We start from the raw sequence: 14,689 nt of genomic DNA, 5'->3' as shown, positions 1-14,689 counted from the left end.
CGTTTTACCTCGGCTCATAAAAGGATTAGAAGCTCTGTTAAAGTTCTTAGCACCAGCTGTTTTTCATGATCCCAGCATGTTATTGCAGTGCAGCCAGTGTTGAGGCTGAATTGCATCAGTCAACATGCAATACTTGGAACAGAGTTGTGTCACAATGCAGGGTAAACAACAATTTTGATTTTTTCTTCTCGTTTGTTCTGATGAATTTACATAAGTTATCATTACATTACTATGGGGTGGCTGTAGCTCAGGTGGCAGAGCGGATCAGCCACTAACCAGAAGGTCGGTGGTTCGATCCCCAGTCTGCTCCAGTCTGCATGCCAAATATCCTTGGGCAAGATACTAACCCCATGTTGCTCTCCGATGCATCCATCGGAGTGTGAATGTGTACGAATGTTAGATACTCAGCACTTAAACTTAGAAGTGCTTGTGTGATTGGGTGAATGAATTAGCTGTATAAAGCGCTTTGAGTGCTCGGACAGAGTAGAAAAGCGCTATATAAGAACCAGTCCATTTACTATCTTTAATACTAAGTAGTGCTGTGTAATACTTTAGTTAGTATTGATCTGATACAAAGTAAATACAGGGCCAGTATTGCAGCTTATGTAGAGGAGAGCAGTGTGTCGTGATTTATGAATTTGACTTTCCTCAATAATTAGTTAACGCAACAAAACACACCTTTCAGCTTTTCACGCATTTTGAAAACTGGGTTCTGATCCAAAGCAGTTTGGATCATTGTGTTATTTAAATGTGATATAGGCTATAAATAAAATAAGAGGACAGAATGAAAGTCTCGATCTGATACAAATACCACCGTTGGAATCAACTATCAACATCTGGACTGATCCACCTACCTTTACTGTTAAAACTATGATATGCCATTGTGTGTGTGATGCAGAATTAGAGTACAGCAGAACTTTGTATGGCTACGAAAAACCAGGTTACGAAAATCATTTCCAAATCAGAAACTACTGTAAAACCAGGCATCCATGTGCATCACTCATTTTGGTTCGAGGGCCACACTCATCAAGTGTTTTTATATTATGTATGAAAAAAATTGAAAATACCCTACAGCAGGGGTGGGGGAACTCCAGGCCTCAAGGGCCGGTGTCCTGCAGGGTTTAGATCTCACCATGGATCAAGACACCGGAATCAGATGATTAGCTCATTACCAGGCTTCTGGTGAACTTCAAGACATGTTGAAGAGTTGATTTAGCCATTTAAATCAGCTGTGTTGGATCAGGGACATATCTAAAACCTGCAGGACACCAGCCCTTGAGGCTTGAGTTCCCCCACCCCTGACCTACAGTATTGGAAAGGAAAAACCAGCAATCACATGACTAACACTTGGTGACTGTGGGAAGGAAAAACTCCCTTTTACCAGGAAGAAATGTCCAGTAAAACTAGGCTTGGAAAAAGAAAACTATGTGCCAGGATTTGCTTAACCAATTTATCACCAAAACTCTGTGGCAATCTAAGCCATAGGTAGCAACTTCATTATTAAAAAGGGCTGTAAAGCCGACAAGGATTCAGACAGAAATAATATACGGACAGTGTCAAGTCCAAATATTACACAACCATTTAGTGAGCTGGACTTCCTGCTCATTCACAAATGAGCACGCACACACACCCAAACTGGACCCTGGAAAGAACTCGCCCCTAAATTAACTAAAGCCATCAAATATATGCTTGTTGTTCACATCATCTACATATTCCTAAATAATTAATGCACAACATGAATGGTTAAGTGAGCAAGACCACCAACCATAAAAATGTTAACATTTATTGCTGTTTCTGAATACCCCATTGAAAGCAAAAGCATTCAGAGTATACACAGAAATTGTACAATTAGATATGGTTTCACAAAGGCAGTGAACACATACTGTATTACAATCTACAAAAAAATCTACTTTACAGAAATTTAAAATTCTAAATATCAAAAAGTACAGCTGCAGAAACAAGTGTAGAACTGGATCCAGAAAACTGCTCTGGATATCGGTTGGTGAAACAACATGGTGACATCACAATACAAAGAAAGCATCTGATCTTTGTACTTACAGCTGGTATTTGGAAACTACAACTGGCAGACGAAACTAAACAAAAAACAAATATATGTCAAAATAACTCATTGAAATGATCATAAATTATGTTGGTTTTATGCATCCGAAATATCATTTTACAAAGGACGCCTCTACAAGGTAGACCGTCATAGTACTGTTCAGTAGGATTGGTAGTGTATCAATGTGGGGTGGGTTAAACAGGACACGGGGGGGATCTCACATCTCTGGTGGAACACACGTTGGTTAGTTGGTTGCCATAGTTTAGGTCAGGAACAGATTTGCTGGTTTGTTTAGCTTACATGTGAAATTCTTAAATAATGACGATCTGATGCAGCTCTGTTCTGACCCTGGCAGTGTGCTACACTACGGTTAAAGACTACCAATCCTGTAATAATGTCAAAATGGCTGGAGTGAGTGGCATTAAACAACCAGACCACCACAGAACTCAAACAACCCCAGTGAAAGAGACAAAAACAAAAACACAGCTGCAGAAACCAACCCCCTTTTAAGGGAAACTTAAAAGCAAACTTAAAAACAGAAGAGAGGAAGATCAATAAAATATTCCAGTTAAAAAGAAGGAAAAGAAAAAATTTTTGGGATGCCCACATCAGTGCCAGGTAGCCATTTTGGAGAAGTGTCCAAAGCGTAACGAGGCGTTCTTCTTGTGTTTGAGGTGCTGTCCTCGTTCCCAGTGACAGTCAAGCTGGAGTCAAGGACAAGCTGGTTTATGGTCACACATGGCTGCAAAGGGAGGGGGAGGCTCTCAGTCTAGTCCTGCTCCATAGGCTCCTCTGTGTTCCCAGTGTTTAAGATGGCACTTCCCATATCGCCCTCTGTAGGAGGTTCACTTGTACTGCTGGAGGGAGTGAGAGCTACATCTTCACTGGCCGCTTCTGCTCTCTCCTCTATGCTACAGCTGCTATCGCTGCTGCTACTGCTGCTGCTGATGACTGGGTCACTGTTGCTCTCCTCACTGTCTCTGCTGGTCTCGGGGCTTTCCAGGTCGCCTGTGGGTGCCTGCTGCTCTGTCTGATCCATGTCGCTGCCCTCGTCCTCCGAGCCGCACGGCACTTCCCTCTCGGCCTGCTCGACCTCCTGGCCCGAGTCTGCACATGCATCGGCCGCCGTGCTGCTAGTTGGTTCTGTAAAGAAAAGTGCAAAAGAGCAGAGGAAAAACTAAATCAAAAGTAGTTCCAGAAGGGGGATCCCAACATTACACTGGGGAGTACAGTATGAAGATATTTACAGAAAGAAAATTATATATTCTTGAGAATTCACTCTCACCTCCAATAATGCTTCTGCATTATAATAAATGAAATGTTACCTTTTGTATCAGTAAATGAACTCTTTATGTGGTTTACGTCATTTAAAACTATCCTTTCGTGCCTACAAATAATTCCTTTTTACTTTACTTAACCATCTGTTCAGGTCTTGCACTACGAGTACACATGCAGAGGTATTCTGGTCTAAACTACTTAATGCGAGAACCACAGCCACCACATTGTCATTGCAGCAAAAGGTACTGACAGGATCTTCAGGTATCACCAGACCTGGCCTCTTAAACCTGGATTATATTGTGCTGAGAATACAGCTGGAGACCCAACGGCCAAGTAGTCATTCGCATTATACTTGTTTGATATCCGCTTGAAGTCCGATGCCTGGATTGTAATGCAAGTTCACCACAAACAAACAAACAAACAAAAAACAACAACAACAGGCACAGAGACGTCTGCATGAATCCTTTTGCTAACTGCGTAATGACGACATTTACACCAGTGGAACTCGCAGACTTGCGGGTGCAGAGTAATCCTTGCTTCATCGTTAACAAATCCAGCACCACTCGGCCCTCAGCTCGGCTGTCCCTCTCTTCTGCCAGCTGCCCAAATTACACACACTGTGCATCAAATTATATGGTATTAATAGGACATGGGGTACAGTTTTATTTTCAACGCTATTCCTTAGTTAACTAGTTAAGCTGCAGCTTACATCAATAACTTGATGTACTGTATGTAGCAACAATTTATGAAACTGGACTGGAAACTGGTTACAATCGACATCAATTCCTCAGTCATGATGTTGAATACTGGGCAGAAAAGCCACAGCGCACCCCCCCCTCCAAAAAAAGACTTTATAAAGACAATTGTGTAGCCTGCTCTGATTATTTGGTCTGAGAGCATTTTTACCTTAATAAGACAGAGAACATTTTCACATCAGTAGTCTGGATGTAACTCACTCATTTAAATGACACAAAAAACAAACAAATTGTGAGGATATAGACATGGAGTAATTTCTAATATGCATCTTTGAACTTGTTTGGTTCACCAAGTTGTCACAAGTGAAGGCGCTGCTGAGAAGAACGGTGACAACATGAAATCCACGGTTGAAGGAGTGGGAAAAAAACAGCGTATTTGCAACTTACCAAACAGTTTCCAAAAAATGTTCAAACAGATGAATGACTAGTTAACTTCATAAATATTTCCCACAACCACAGCGCGGAAACAACTGTGGTTACTACTTTAACAGAGGAAGTTACATTGAACTCGCTTTTCTTTTCTTTTTTTTTCCACATAAAAACAATTACTTTTTAACCAAAATAGTGACAAGCTGTTTTGCCGTACCACGACTTGTTCTCCAGGTTCCCTATGGTAAAGTTCTGAATAGGGATGCACCGATACCGGTATCGGCCTCGATACCGCATTTTCTAAAGTACTCGTACTAGTTAAAAGTCCCCCGATACCACGGTCTGAGACCTGTCTATGTTTGAGCAGCATGTAAGGGGTTAATCACAGGCGCCGAGTGCCCGCCCCGAGTGCCCGCCCCCAGGCCCCGAGTGCCCGCCCCCAGGCCCCGAGTGCCCGCCCCCAGGCCCCGAGTGCCCGCCCCCAGGCCCCGGCTGCAGCTCAGAGCTGAGAGAAGGGCAGGCGAGACAAGTCAGCCGTGTGGAACTATTTCAAAGTGAATGAAGGCGCGAAAACAAAGACAGACTGCAAATTGTGCTCAGCGAAATTGTCCAGAGGAGGCTCAAAAGGTAGCGCATTTAACACAAGCAATTTAATCAAGCTCCCAAAGAGTTTACCCACGCTTATTTACCCATGCTTATTAGCACAGAGGAGCATAGCTGATGCTATAGCAGTGGGACGGAAAATAGTTGGGCATTTTAAACATTCCGCCTTAGCCTACTCCCGCCTCGAGGACATTCAGGGACAGCTCAACCAGCCAATAAAGAGACTGAAGCAGGACGTACAGACGCGCTGGAACAGCACGTATTACATGCTCCAGTCCCTCATTGAGCAAAAGCGAGTGCTGGGCGTGTATGTGTCAGAGCATGAACTCCCTGACTATCTCACCGCTCACCAATGGGCTCTTATGGAGACGACTGTTGCCATCCCTTTGAGGAACTAACTAAAAAGGTGAGCAGCTACGACGCACTAGCCTCTGATGTCATCCCAGCTGTGACTGTGCTAGTGAGACGTCTAAACAGAGAAACAGACGAGTAAATACCTCTCAGCCCCATGTAGCAGTGTGGAAAGTGAAAGGCTTTTTAGCTCAGTGTCACACATTATAGATGAAAACAGAAACAGTCTGACTGCTGATAATGCAGAAAAGCTACTTTTCTTTAAAAAGAAACCCTGCCACTCACTTTTTCTCTCCATTAAGTGAATCATCTTAGACTTGATGTTAATACCTACCTCAGCTGCACTGACTGCCACAGTTCTATGTTGGTGGATGTTGTTAGTTTATTCAAATATTGTGCACTAAATAGCAAAGATGTTTATTAATGCCCCTTGTGTTGTTCAAAGCGGCAGAGTTTACAATAAACTGAAAACAATACTAGAGTTGCACTGTCACTGTTTAAATTTTTTTTCCATAATTATTTATTCTGTAATATGTTGCATACAACATGCTTTTCATTTTAAATAAATGTTCTTAATTCCAAACCAGTCCCTTGTTTTTGGGGTTTTTTTTTTTGTTAAATTATAGGAATAAAGCTGTTACCTGTAAATTTAAATCATGTTTTTATTAAGTACTCGGTATCGGTGAGTACTGAAATGCAAGTACTCGTACTTCTACTCGTTTCCAAAAAAGTGGTATTGGTGCATCCCTAGTTCTGAAGCATGTTTTTGAACAAGGAAAACTATCACAAAGCATCTGAGCTGTTTCTGTTTCTGTTAACTGGGGTTGGTTTAGTGCGCTAGAAACCTGAACAGCCAATACAGCCAGCACATTTGCACGATCGCTTGCATTTTTCATTATCTACGTTTGTAGAGTCAGCTCGACTTTGTAGCCTCAATCTGCTCAGTACTAAATTTATTGCCTTAACGTCCACAACCAATGAACAAACAGCACTTAAGAACACCTACCTTGGTCTTCAGTGGCAGCAGCACTGCTAGAGGCTTCATCCTCCTTATATGCAACCTTTTCTTCTTCCTCTTCTTGGACCATGGCTTCTGCTTCTTTTGAGTGGCAGGTGGCATCTGAAGGCCTCAATGCATCCACCCCATGCTCCTCCTCTTCATCCTCCTCCTCATCTTCTTCCTCTTCATCCTTGCTGAACTTAAGTCTCTTCACCTCTTGCTGTTCAGCTTCCATGTCCTCTTCTGTTTCATCGTGCTTGTTCTTTACCGAGCTTCCCGGGGATCCGCCTGATGCCGAAACCTCACTAACAATGAAATAAGAAACCAGAGATACACATGAGACCAGCAGCTTTGATTGCACTCGACAGTAGTGATGGGTCGTTCGCGAACGAAATGGCTCTTAGAGCCGGGTCTTTGAAGTGAACGACGCGAGCCGGCTCCTTATTGGGAGCCGTGAGTTTTGTTTGTTTTTTTTCCCCCCCTTTCTCTCACCCTCTCTCTCGCCCTTTTTCCCACTAAACTCTGCATGCGCGGCCTGTACTTTGCGCTGGGCAGAGGGGGGAGGGGCGTTAGTTACACTGGCAGCAGCACAGGAACAGAGCCAGAGAGAAAGAGAGCGAGGAACAACAACGTCACATTAGAAAGGTATAGTAATCATCCACTATTTTCAGATGCAGATGATAAAGGATTCAGAAATCATACAGGCCCATATGACAGAGAATGTGCATCTTCTTTTTGTTTTAATATTTTAATTTATATTTAATTGTGTTGTGGTTTGCAGTGTTTTGTGTTGTTTCACGTCAAATTTGTTTGAAAGGAAAAAGCTGAAAATTTAAATAGTTAAAAGTTTAAAATGTAAATAGTTGTTTTTTGTATTATGTGATTTATTTATTACATTTTATGTGGAGTGAATAAATAAAGTATATTTATGGTGGCCCTTAGAGACAAAGCACGTACAAACTCAAAACACGTACAAACTCAAAACACGTACAAACTCAAAACACGTACAAAAGACAACAGAAGTGCTCCAGGATGCTAGGGCGCAGTGTTGAGCTTTTGTTACCTCGTGGCTACACAAGCCAGGAAGTATCAACAACCGGATTTGGTGTGTGGTAGTAACAGGTAAATGAACTTTTTTATTTTATTATTTGAATAAATATGAGTGCTTGTCTATAAATACACAAACAATACACACATACTTTCAATTGTGTAATTTAAGTGATCTGGGTAGCTCTGTTTTGGAAGTTCAGTAAACGCTAGAAATGTGTTTTGCAGTTTGTATATGCTTTAGAGTTTGTACGTGCTTTGTCTCTAGGGGCCATATATAAACATATATAAATAAAACCACTTTTTTTTACATTAGTAATTCCTTTTCTGCGTAATTTTATATTATTGTTAATGATTGAATAATTAAAGCAACAAAACAACCTGAAGAGCCGGTTCGGAGCCGAAAGAACCGGCTCTTTTTAGTGAGCCGAGCCGAAAGAGCCGGATCTCTAAAAAGAGCCGGAAATCCCATCACTACTCGACAGGGTGTGCTCCTGGTGTGTTAAGAATTCAGACATACCTGGAATCTTTGTCGCCATCTGGGTCCGTGTCAGTGTCTTTGTTGTCTGTGCTGTCTGGCAGACCATTAGCTGTTAGTGAGCTGGCCAGAGAAACTTTCGGTCTGTTCAGTGGTCGTGGAGTTCCTGGACCATTCACTTTCCTATCAAAGAAGCAAACCAAAACAAATAAATAAATGAAAATACATATTTATTTTTTTAAATCAGGTCAATAATCTGTCCTCAACACAACCTCTCTGTAAACGCAGATGTGCTTCCAGGAGGCATTACTCCATTCATTCTATTCACAGCACTGCATCCATTTTTCCTGCAAAAGCATGAAAGAGAAAAAAATATTAATGCATTATTAAAACCCTCTGCATGGACACTGAATGCAGATAAATATTCTATTAAACTCTAAACTTGAACACATCACTTACTCTGAGATTGGATGGACACAGCTTACCACCATTACATTCTAGAGGGAAATAAAATTTAAGTTAATCACAGACGTTATTAGTTGAAAAATACCTAACTTTTCTGTTCACGTCTTACCTTCTCCACCCCCCGAAGAAACTTATCTGTTCCTGTATAGTTCCTCTTAGGTTCTGTAAGTAGCTCACACAGGCGCTGGATCGTGAACGGGATTCTACAAATGGAAGCAGAGAAACAGATTCACCATACAGTGACCAGGACAAGTGTCCTTCAGAAGGTCCATGAATCTATTTTATGTGGTTCGTAAGTGGGAAGTCACCAGTTATAAAAATCAACAGGGAAGGACAGATAATATTGAGAAACACTGTTCTGAGCTCTAATAGTCTCCCTTTAAGAAATGAGATTCAACTCGGTGTTGATTGATATACCCCCAAAAATCACAACAAGGTGCTTCATACTGTAGAGTAAAGACCCTAGACTAATACAGAGAAAACCCCAGCAATCAGGCAACCCCTTACGAGCAAGTTTTATGGCAACAGTGGGAAGGAAAAGCTCCCTTTAAACAGGAAGAAACCTGTGGCAGAACCAGGCTAAGAGAGGGTCCAGTTGGACAACCAGTTGAGGATGAGATCAAGAGAAACAAACTTAGTTGGGTACAACTCAGTTGAATCAGGTTTTGAACAATCTTTGTACTCTGCTAATTTAATCTAGTTTTACAGCATGGCTTTCATCTAGAACTGGTCTTATGTGGTCTAGATGGTGCTGAAGGGTTGGAGGTGGGCTAAATCCCAACTCTGAAAGTAGGTTATAAATAGTAGCATGGTTCCTTTAACTATAGGTTTAACAGCAAAATTGTGCAAATAACTGAACTAGTTGCTCAGTACACTCATTTATTTAACGCTGCCAACCAAAAATTAACTTGAAATGTATCTAAAATTGATGAATAAAAGTACTGTTGACACACATTATGCAAAATTCTGAAAGAAAGTGCAAACTGACTGGCCTGAAAAGACTAGGGCAATAGGAAATGCTTTCACAACAAGCAAAAAGAAAAAGTGTATATGTGCACATATAACACACAGGGCAACCTTGCTTGGCTTCTCTATTGATACCACTTCTGACTCACGTGTTCCACTTCAGCTCAGTACTCACCCATTGTATCCGTTCACAATCTTCAGAATTCTCTCCTTCATATCTTCAAATGGAACTGACTCCACATTGGGATTCGCAGGACCTCTTTGCTCAGGTGCTGAGGCTCTGAAGTCATCCATCACTTTCTCCAATTTAAACAGAAAGTAGTTCTTAAATTGAGACCATTGAACCCTAAAGGAAATACAGTGAATAATTAGAAACAGGTCAACACACTGGCAGAAGACATGTTAGAAGCTTAAAACAATTCAAAGTTCAGCATTTCCATCATTGTGACAAATGGCACATAAATTAGCAACTGCAATGTTGCTAAAGTTAACAGACCTATGCTATATATAAGAAATGGACCCTTCCACTGTATTTTTACAGTCTGAAATCTACCCCAGGTAATGTCAGATACCACAAATCATTTTGGAAATCAAATGCAATATAAAAAAAATGGTCAAATAAACAATTTTAAAAAATGTTTTAAAAAAAATCTTCATTGATTATTATTGATTATTCTGTGAAAAGAGCAATTTTATCATGGCAAAAAACATGTCACACCTAGACTGAATATGTGTTACCGTGTGTAGTAAAATTTTACCAGGGTTAGGTCTAGCTGCAAAAAAAATGGCGTTAGGCAAACACTGTGGTTGATGTTTGTCTGTTGTGTCAAATCAGTTTGTACTAACCATAAATGTATGAAAGTTAGATACTCCAAAACATCTTTAGCTCGACACCAAAACTACAACCACACACACTGACTAGCTGCTTCAAATCCCTGCAGAGGGCCCTGGACATCTGACACCTCAGTTTGAAAAAGCTCTTACAACACTTACAAAAAGAAAGCTAGTGGTCATTTTGTGTACACCTCTTTCACCATTTCCTCCTGCTGGCTTGAGGGGCTGCTGTCTGCACCAGCATGTGGAATTGTGGAATTTCTGATAGCTAGGTCAATGCTGACCCACTACAAACTAACTCACTTCCTATCCCCAAAATACAGGTGAATGCCCATCATATGTCTTTGTTAGTACCTTAAACTTTTCTCATTACAATATTTTAATAATTGTTCTGTTTACCATTTCCTTTTTAATCACCCAACCCCACGTGTTTATTTGGCCCATTTTCTTTAATCTTACGCCTTATGTAAGAATAACGCACTTAAATTTCAACAGTACTTACTACAGGATACTGCAGTAAGAAACCCTTATGATTTTAAATGATCCCATTATAAAAACACATGTTAACTAATATAACAGCAAATTGAATTGACTTATAGTCATGAAAGCTTTGAGCCACACATACTTTAGGCTGTTATCTCAAGTCCAAAAAGTCTATAAAATGTCATCATACAGGGCCTATTTAAAATGATAACAGTTTTATTTGTGTGTGTGTGTGTGTGTGTGTGAGAGAGAGAGAGTGAGAGAGAGTGTGTGTGTATAAGTGAGAGAGAGAGCAAAGGGATAAAATAAATAGGTCTGTAGTTTCACCTACATGGTATCGCCAGTTTTGGCGATATGGCATAGAAACTGTTCCAGTAGAGGAGATGGCTCCTTCTTTCCTTTCTTGTCGAAATCTGTTAAGATGAAAAATAAAATTAAAAAATCCCTGAGTGGCTCAACATGACCATTTAACTAGTGGAGGTGCACAGGCTTTGATTTACCTCAGCTTTCCCAACAGTTTTGATAACTCTGCCAATAAACCTGGATATTTTGTTTACTTTCAGTTATAATCTACTCTAGCCGACACATAAAAAGCTGGCAGCAGATCCCTGGGGAATCACCCTGTCTCGTTAAAGTTATCTATTTACATAACCAGTGTTGCTAATTCGCTGGCTAGCCTAAGTTTAGCATGTTAAGTTAGCCAGAAGACCATAGCCGGCAAATAACTGTACAAAAAGCCGGTGACAGTCGTCATATACTTAACACATATCTGTGAGCATATTATCGGTTACTGAGGGCAAATACATAAGAACTTTACAGTAAATCCAAAGGAATAAGTTGTATTTTCTCGTCGTTCTTTCATGACTAAACCATTTCCGTGAAACCGCTTATAATGCTAGCCTTAGCTAACGCTAGCCTCGAGTATCAGCTAGCTAGCGCCATTAGCGTGAGAGATACAATCCGATCATTTGTTACAAAAGAGTAATCTGGGGCGGACACAAATATCGTGTGGTCTCGGCCGATGAAAGAACAAGAGGAATAAACTGAGTATAACCTCTGAGAGCTTCTTGAAGCGAATCAATTTCCATCACGTCGTTGCCCTCTGTCAGTCTTGTAGATGTAAAAAAGCAGACTGGCGGCTAGCTGCGGCTGCTAAGCTACAACCTCACAGACAGGCAAAGAGGAGGAAGCATTTTAATATGGCGCCGTGAGGTCACTGCCTGTTCGCTGAAACACACGGGGGGAGAGAAGCACTCCACTTATGAATGAATGTGGATTTACACAAACAGACGGAGAAAACGAGACAGTGTTTTAAGGGGCGACATTCTTTTAACACAATATCGACTTAAAACAGAATTTATAGCAAAACAAATTCATCTTAAACATAAAAAAGTATATCAGAAAAATGTGAACCAAACTAGTAATGTAAATGTATTCATCAGCACAAGTTTTGGATTTATGCTATCCAATACAATGCATGTGCATTTCTATTTAAACGTGGAAAAATGCATGGTTGGCTGAATGCCAATCTATTTTCGTTATGTAACATTATGATATACACATATAGATGTGGGAAATTCAAGCTCAGCTGTATGATGTTTTAATAACAAGTGAATCAGAATGATTTCTATAAAAGTACACTGAACATAAAAAGATGCTGCATGTGAAATATCGATACATTAAGATGCTATGCACAGATACAATCTGGGACTGAGAGGCACTCATCACCATTTGCATACAGAGAATATTTACAAAGATATTTTTCTGAATCATTAGTTATGATACCTGACAATTTAAAATGTCTATTCTAAATATAGATTTTGTATCATAAGTTACATTTAGACTAAATTTAGGAGGGGTGTCAAATTTAGGTTTATCCACTGGGAAGCTGTGAACACACGAGTTTGACAGCTGACATTCTTTAATTAACACCATCCCTGCCAATGACAATATATTCCAGCAATATGTTTTGCATATTCTGGGAGGTCTTGGATGATTACTGATTCATAAGTCACTGGAAGGTTTGAAACAATACTCTGACTGGGAAAATGTCCATAAGAAATCCTTGATAATATTGTTTATTGTCTCATATATTCTTCCTACATCCAATTGGTCTATGCACACAATGGCCTCTGTAAATAATTTTCAACATATTGCTTACCATTATATGATTTATTCAAGAATACCAGTTACCATTTACAAAGTATGGGAGGTAAAGAAATATATCCTCATGTAAATACAAAATAATCAATCTTTATTTCTTTACATATTTGTTAAGGGCCCAGACATGGCATGTCAAATCTTAAGAGAAACTGCCCTTTAAAAAGGAAAAGAAAAAAGATATTTCATCGTGTAGACGCTTGTTTACATATTCTATATAGCCTTCAAGTGTGAAAAAAGGCACATGATAAGCAACAAACCACAATCTACTTTTTCCAGGTTTCTGGAGCCCTGATAAGTGGGTCAAAAGGTCCCCGGGCTTTGAGTTTGACACACACGATAGAGAGTTAGGTGAGTGTTAGCTTCACTTTTCAAATCATATTTGGATCAAAATATACTGACATCAGATACTTACTGATCTTGTTGAAACAAATCTTCAGTAACCATTGTCTGTACTCTCTCTGTCATCCCCGTTTATTGTTTCAAACATATTAAAACACAATTGATTATTATGCAGTCATGGTGAAAACAAACAAACACACACAAAAAAGCAACAACAAACATTTGTATTAGGACATAATTAAAACTACCTGGTCTTTAATAGGTCTTAAAATGAGATGAACAACAACACATGACATATTATTATACCGTGTTATTAACAAAACATGTTATTAACTGTATAAAAACTAAGGACACCCTTACTGCTTTCTAGTGGCCAGGTGCTGCTAATGAAATGCATTTGATCATTGATCATCAGCAACAGTGAGAACCTCTATAAAAGTTTTGGCAGTTTGCTGGTCTGAGATCAGCAATGTTCTTATAGTAGTAATTGGTGCTCTCCATCAGTCTTGGAAGGGGCCATTTACAAATAATTGTAAGAAAGATTATTTACCAGTGGAAAACATTCATTACAGCTAACAGTCTTCCACTAAGTGCACATCCCAAATTCACCCCAAAACTGAATGTGCAATACTTGGAGGAAGTTAAAAAAAAACCCCAAGCTGTATCTCTACAGGCCTCAGTTAGCATGTTAAATACTAAAGCTCATTGCAGTACAATTAGAAAAAGACACTTGTTTAGTTTTTTTCTAATTGTTCTGCAATGAGTTTGTTTGGAATGATTGGCAGGAGAAAGTCTCCTCTCAATAAAAAAAAACCCAAAGAAAAACAAGGCAGCACAGCTGATGTTTGGAAGATTGTATCTGAACAAACTATAAGACTTCTTGAACACTGTCTCTTAGACAGATGAGACCAAAGTGGAGATTTTTGACCACAAGGTACAGCAAACACCAAACAAAGCACCTAATACCAGCTCTCAAGCATGTTGGTGGAGGGGTGATGATTTGGGGTTGTTTTGAAGTCCCAGTCATTGAGCAGACTGTGAACTCCTCTGCATACCGAAGTATTACAGAGTCAAGACCATCTCCAACAACTAAAGCTTAGCCCAAACTGGATCAGAGAATGGCTGAAAGAGAAAAGAATCAAGGTGTTTTAATGGCCAAGTCAAAGTTCAGACCTGAAACGTACTGAAATTAACAGAAGTGTGCAAACCTCAATGAACTGAAGCAACGCTGTAATGAAAACTGGGCCATAAGTCCTCCACAACGATGTCGGAGTCGCACAGGAAGTTATTACTGCTACTCAATTTTTCACACACGGCTTCTGCCTTTTGGCTTCATTTTTGTTAAATAAACAACACAGTGATGTGTCACATGTTCCTGTCCTTACTTTAAGACCTGCTCAGAATTAGATACTTTTTTCTTTTATGATGTTGTGATGTGTAAAACCTCAGAACTGACAGATGTGGTACGTTCTTTTCACCAAGACTATATGAGCATAAAT

At 39.9% G+C, this 14,689-nt stretch overlaps 1 protein-coding gene across 1 annotated transcript; it reads right to left on the bottom strand.

Moving 5' to 3' along the window:
- Positions 1–1,769: 1,769 nt before the first annotated feature.
- Positions 1,770–11,915, bottom strand: ppp4r2b (protein phosphatase 4, regulatory subunit 2b). The gene is made up of 9 exons (XM_085158424.1): positions 11,743–11,915; positions 11,020–11,101; positions 9,547–9,717; positions 8,515–8,608; positions 8,400–8,437; positions 8,213–8,287; positions 7,983–8,123; positions 6,422–6,720; positions 1,770–3,202 (listed from the first exon to the last, which is right to left on the bottom strand). The coding sequence occupies exons 1-9, from the start codon at positions 11,774–11,776 to the stop codon at positions 2,829–2,831; spliced, it is 1,308 nt and encodes a 435-aa protein (XP_085014550.1). The 5' UTR covers positions 11,777–11,915; the 3' UTR covers positions 1,770–2,828.
- Positions 11,916–14,689: the final 2,774 nt, after the last annotated feature.

This window comes from Neolamprologus multifasciatus, chromosome 5 (genome assembly GCF_963576455.1).
Source record: "Neolamprologus multifasciatus chromosome 5, fNeoMul1.2, whole genome shotgun sequence".
Lineage (NCBI taxonomy): Eukaryota > Metazoa > Chordata > Actinopteri > Cichliformes > Cichlidae > Neolamprologus > Neolamprologus multifasciatus.
This window is presented reverse-complemented; position numbering and strand designations above follow the sequence as displayed.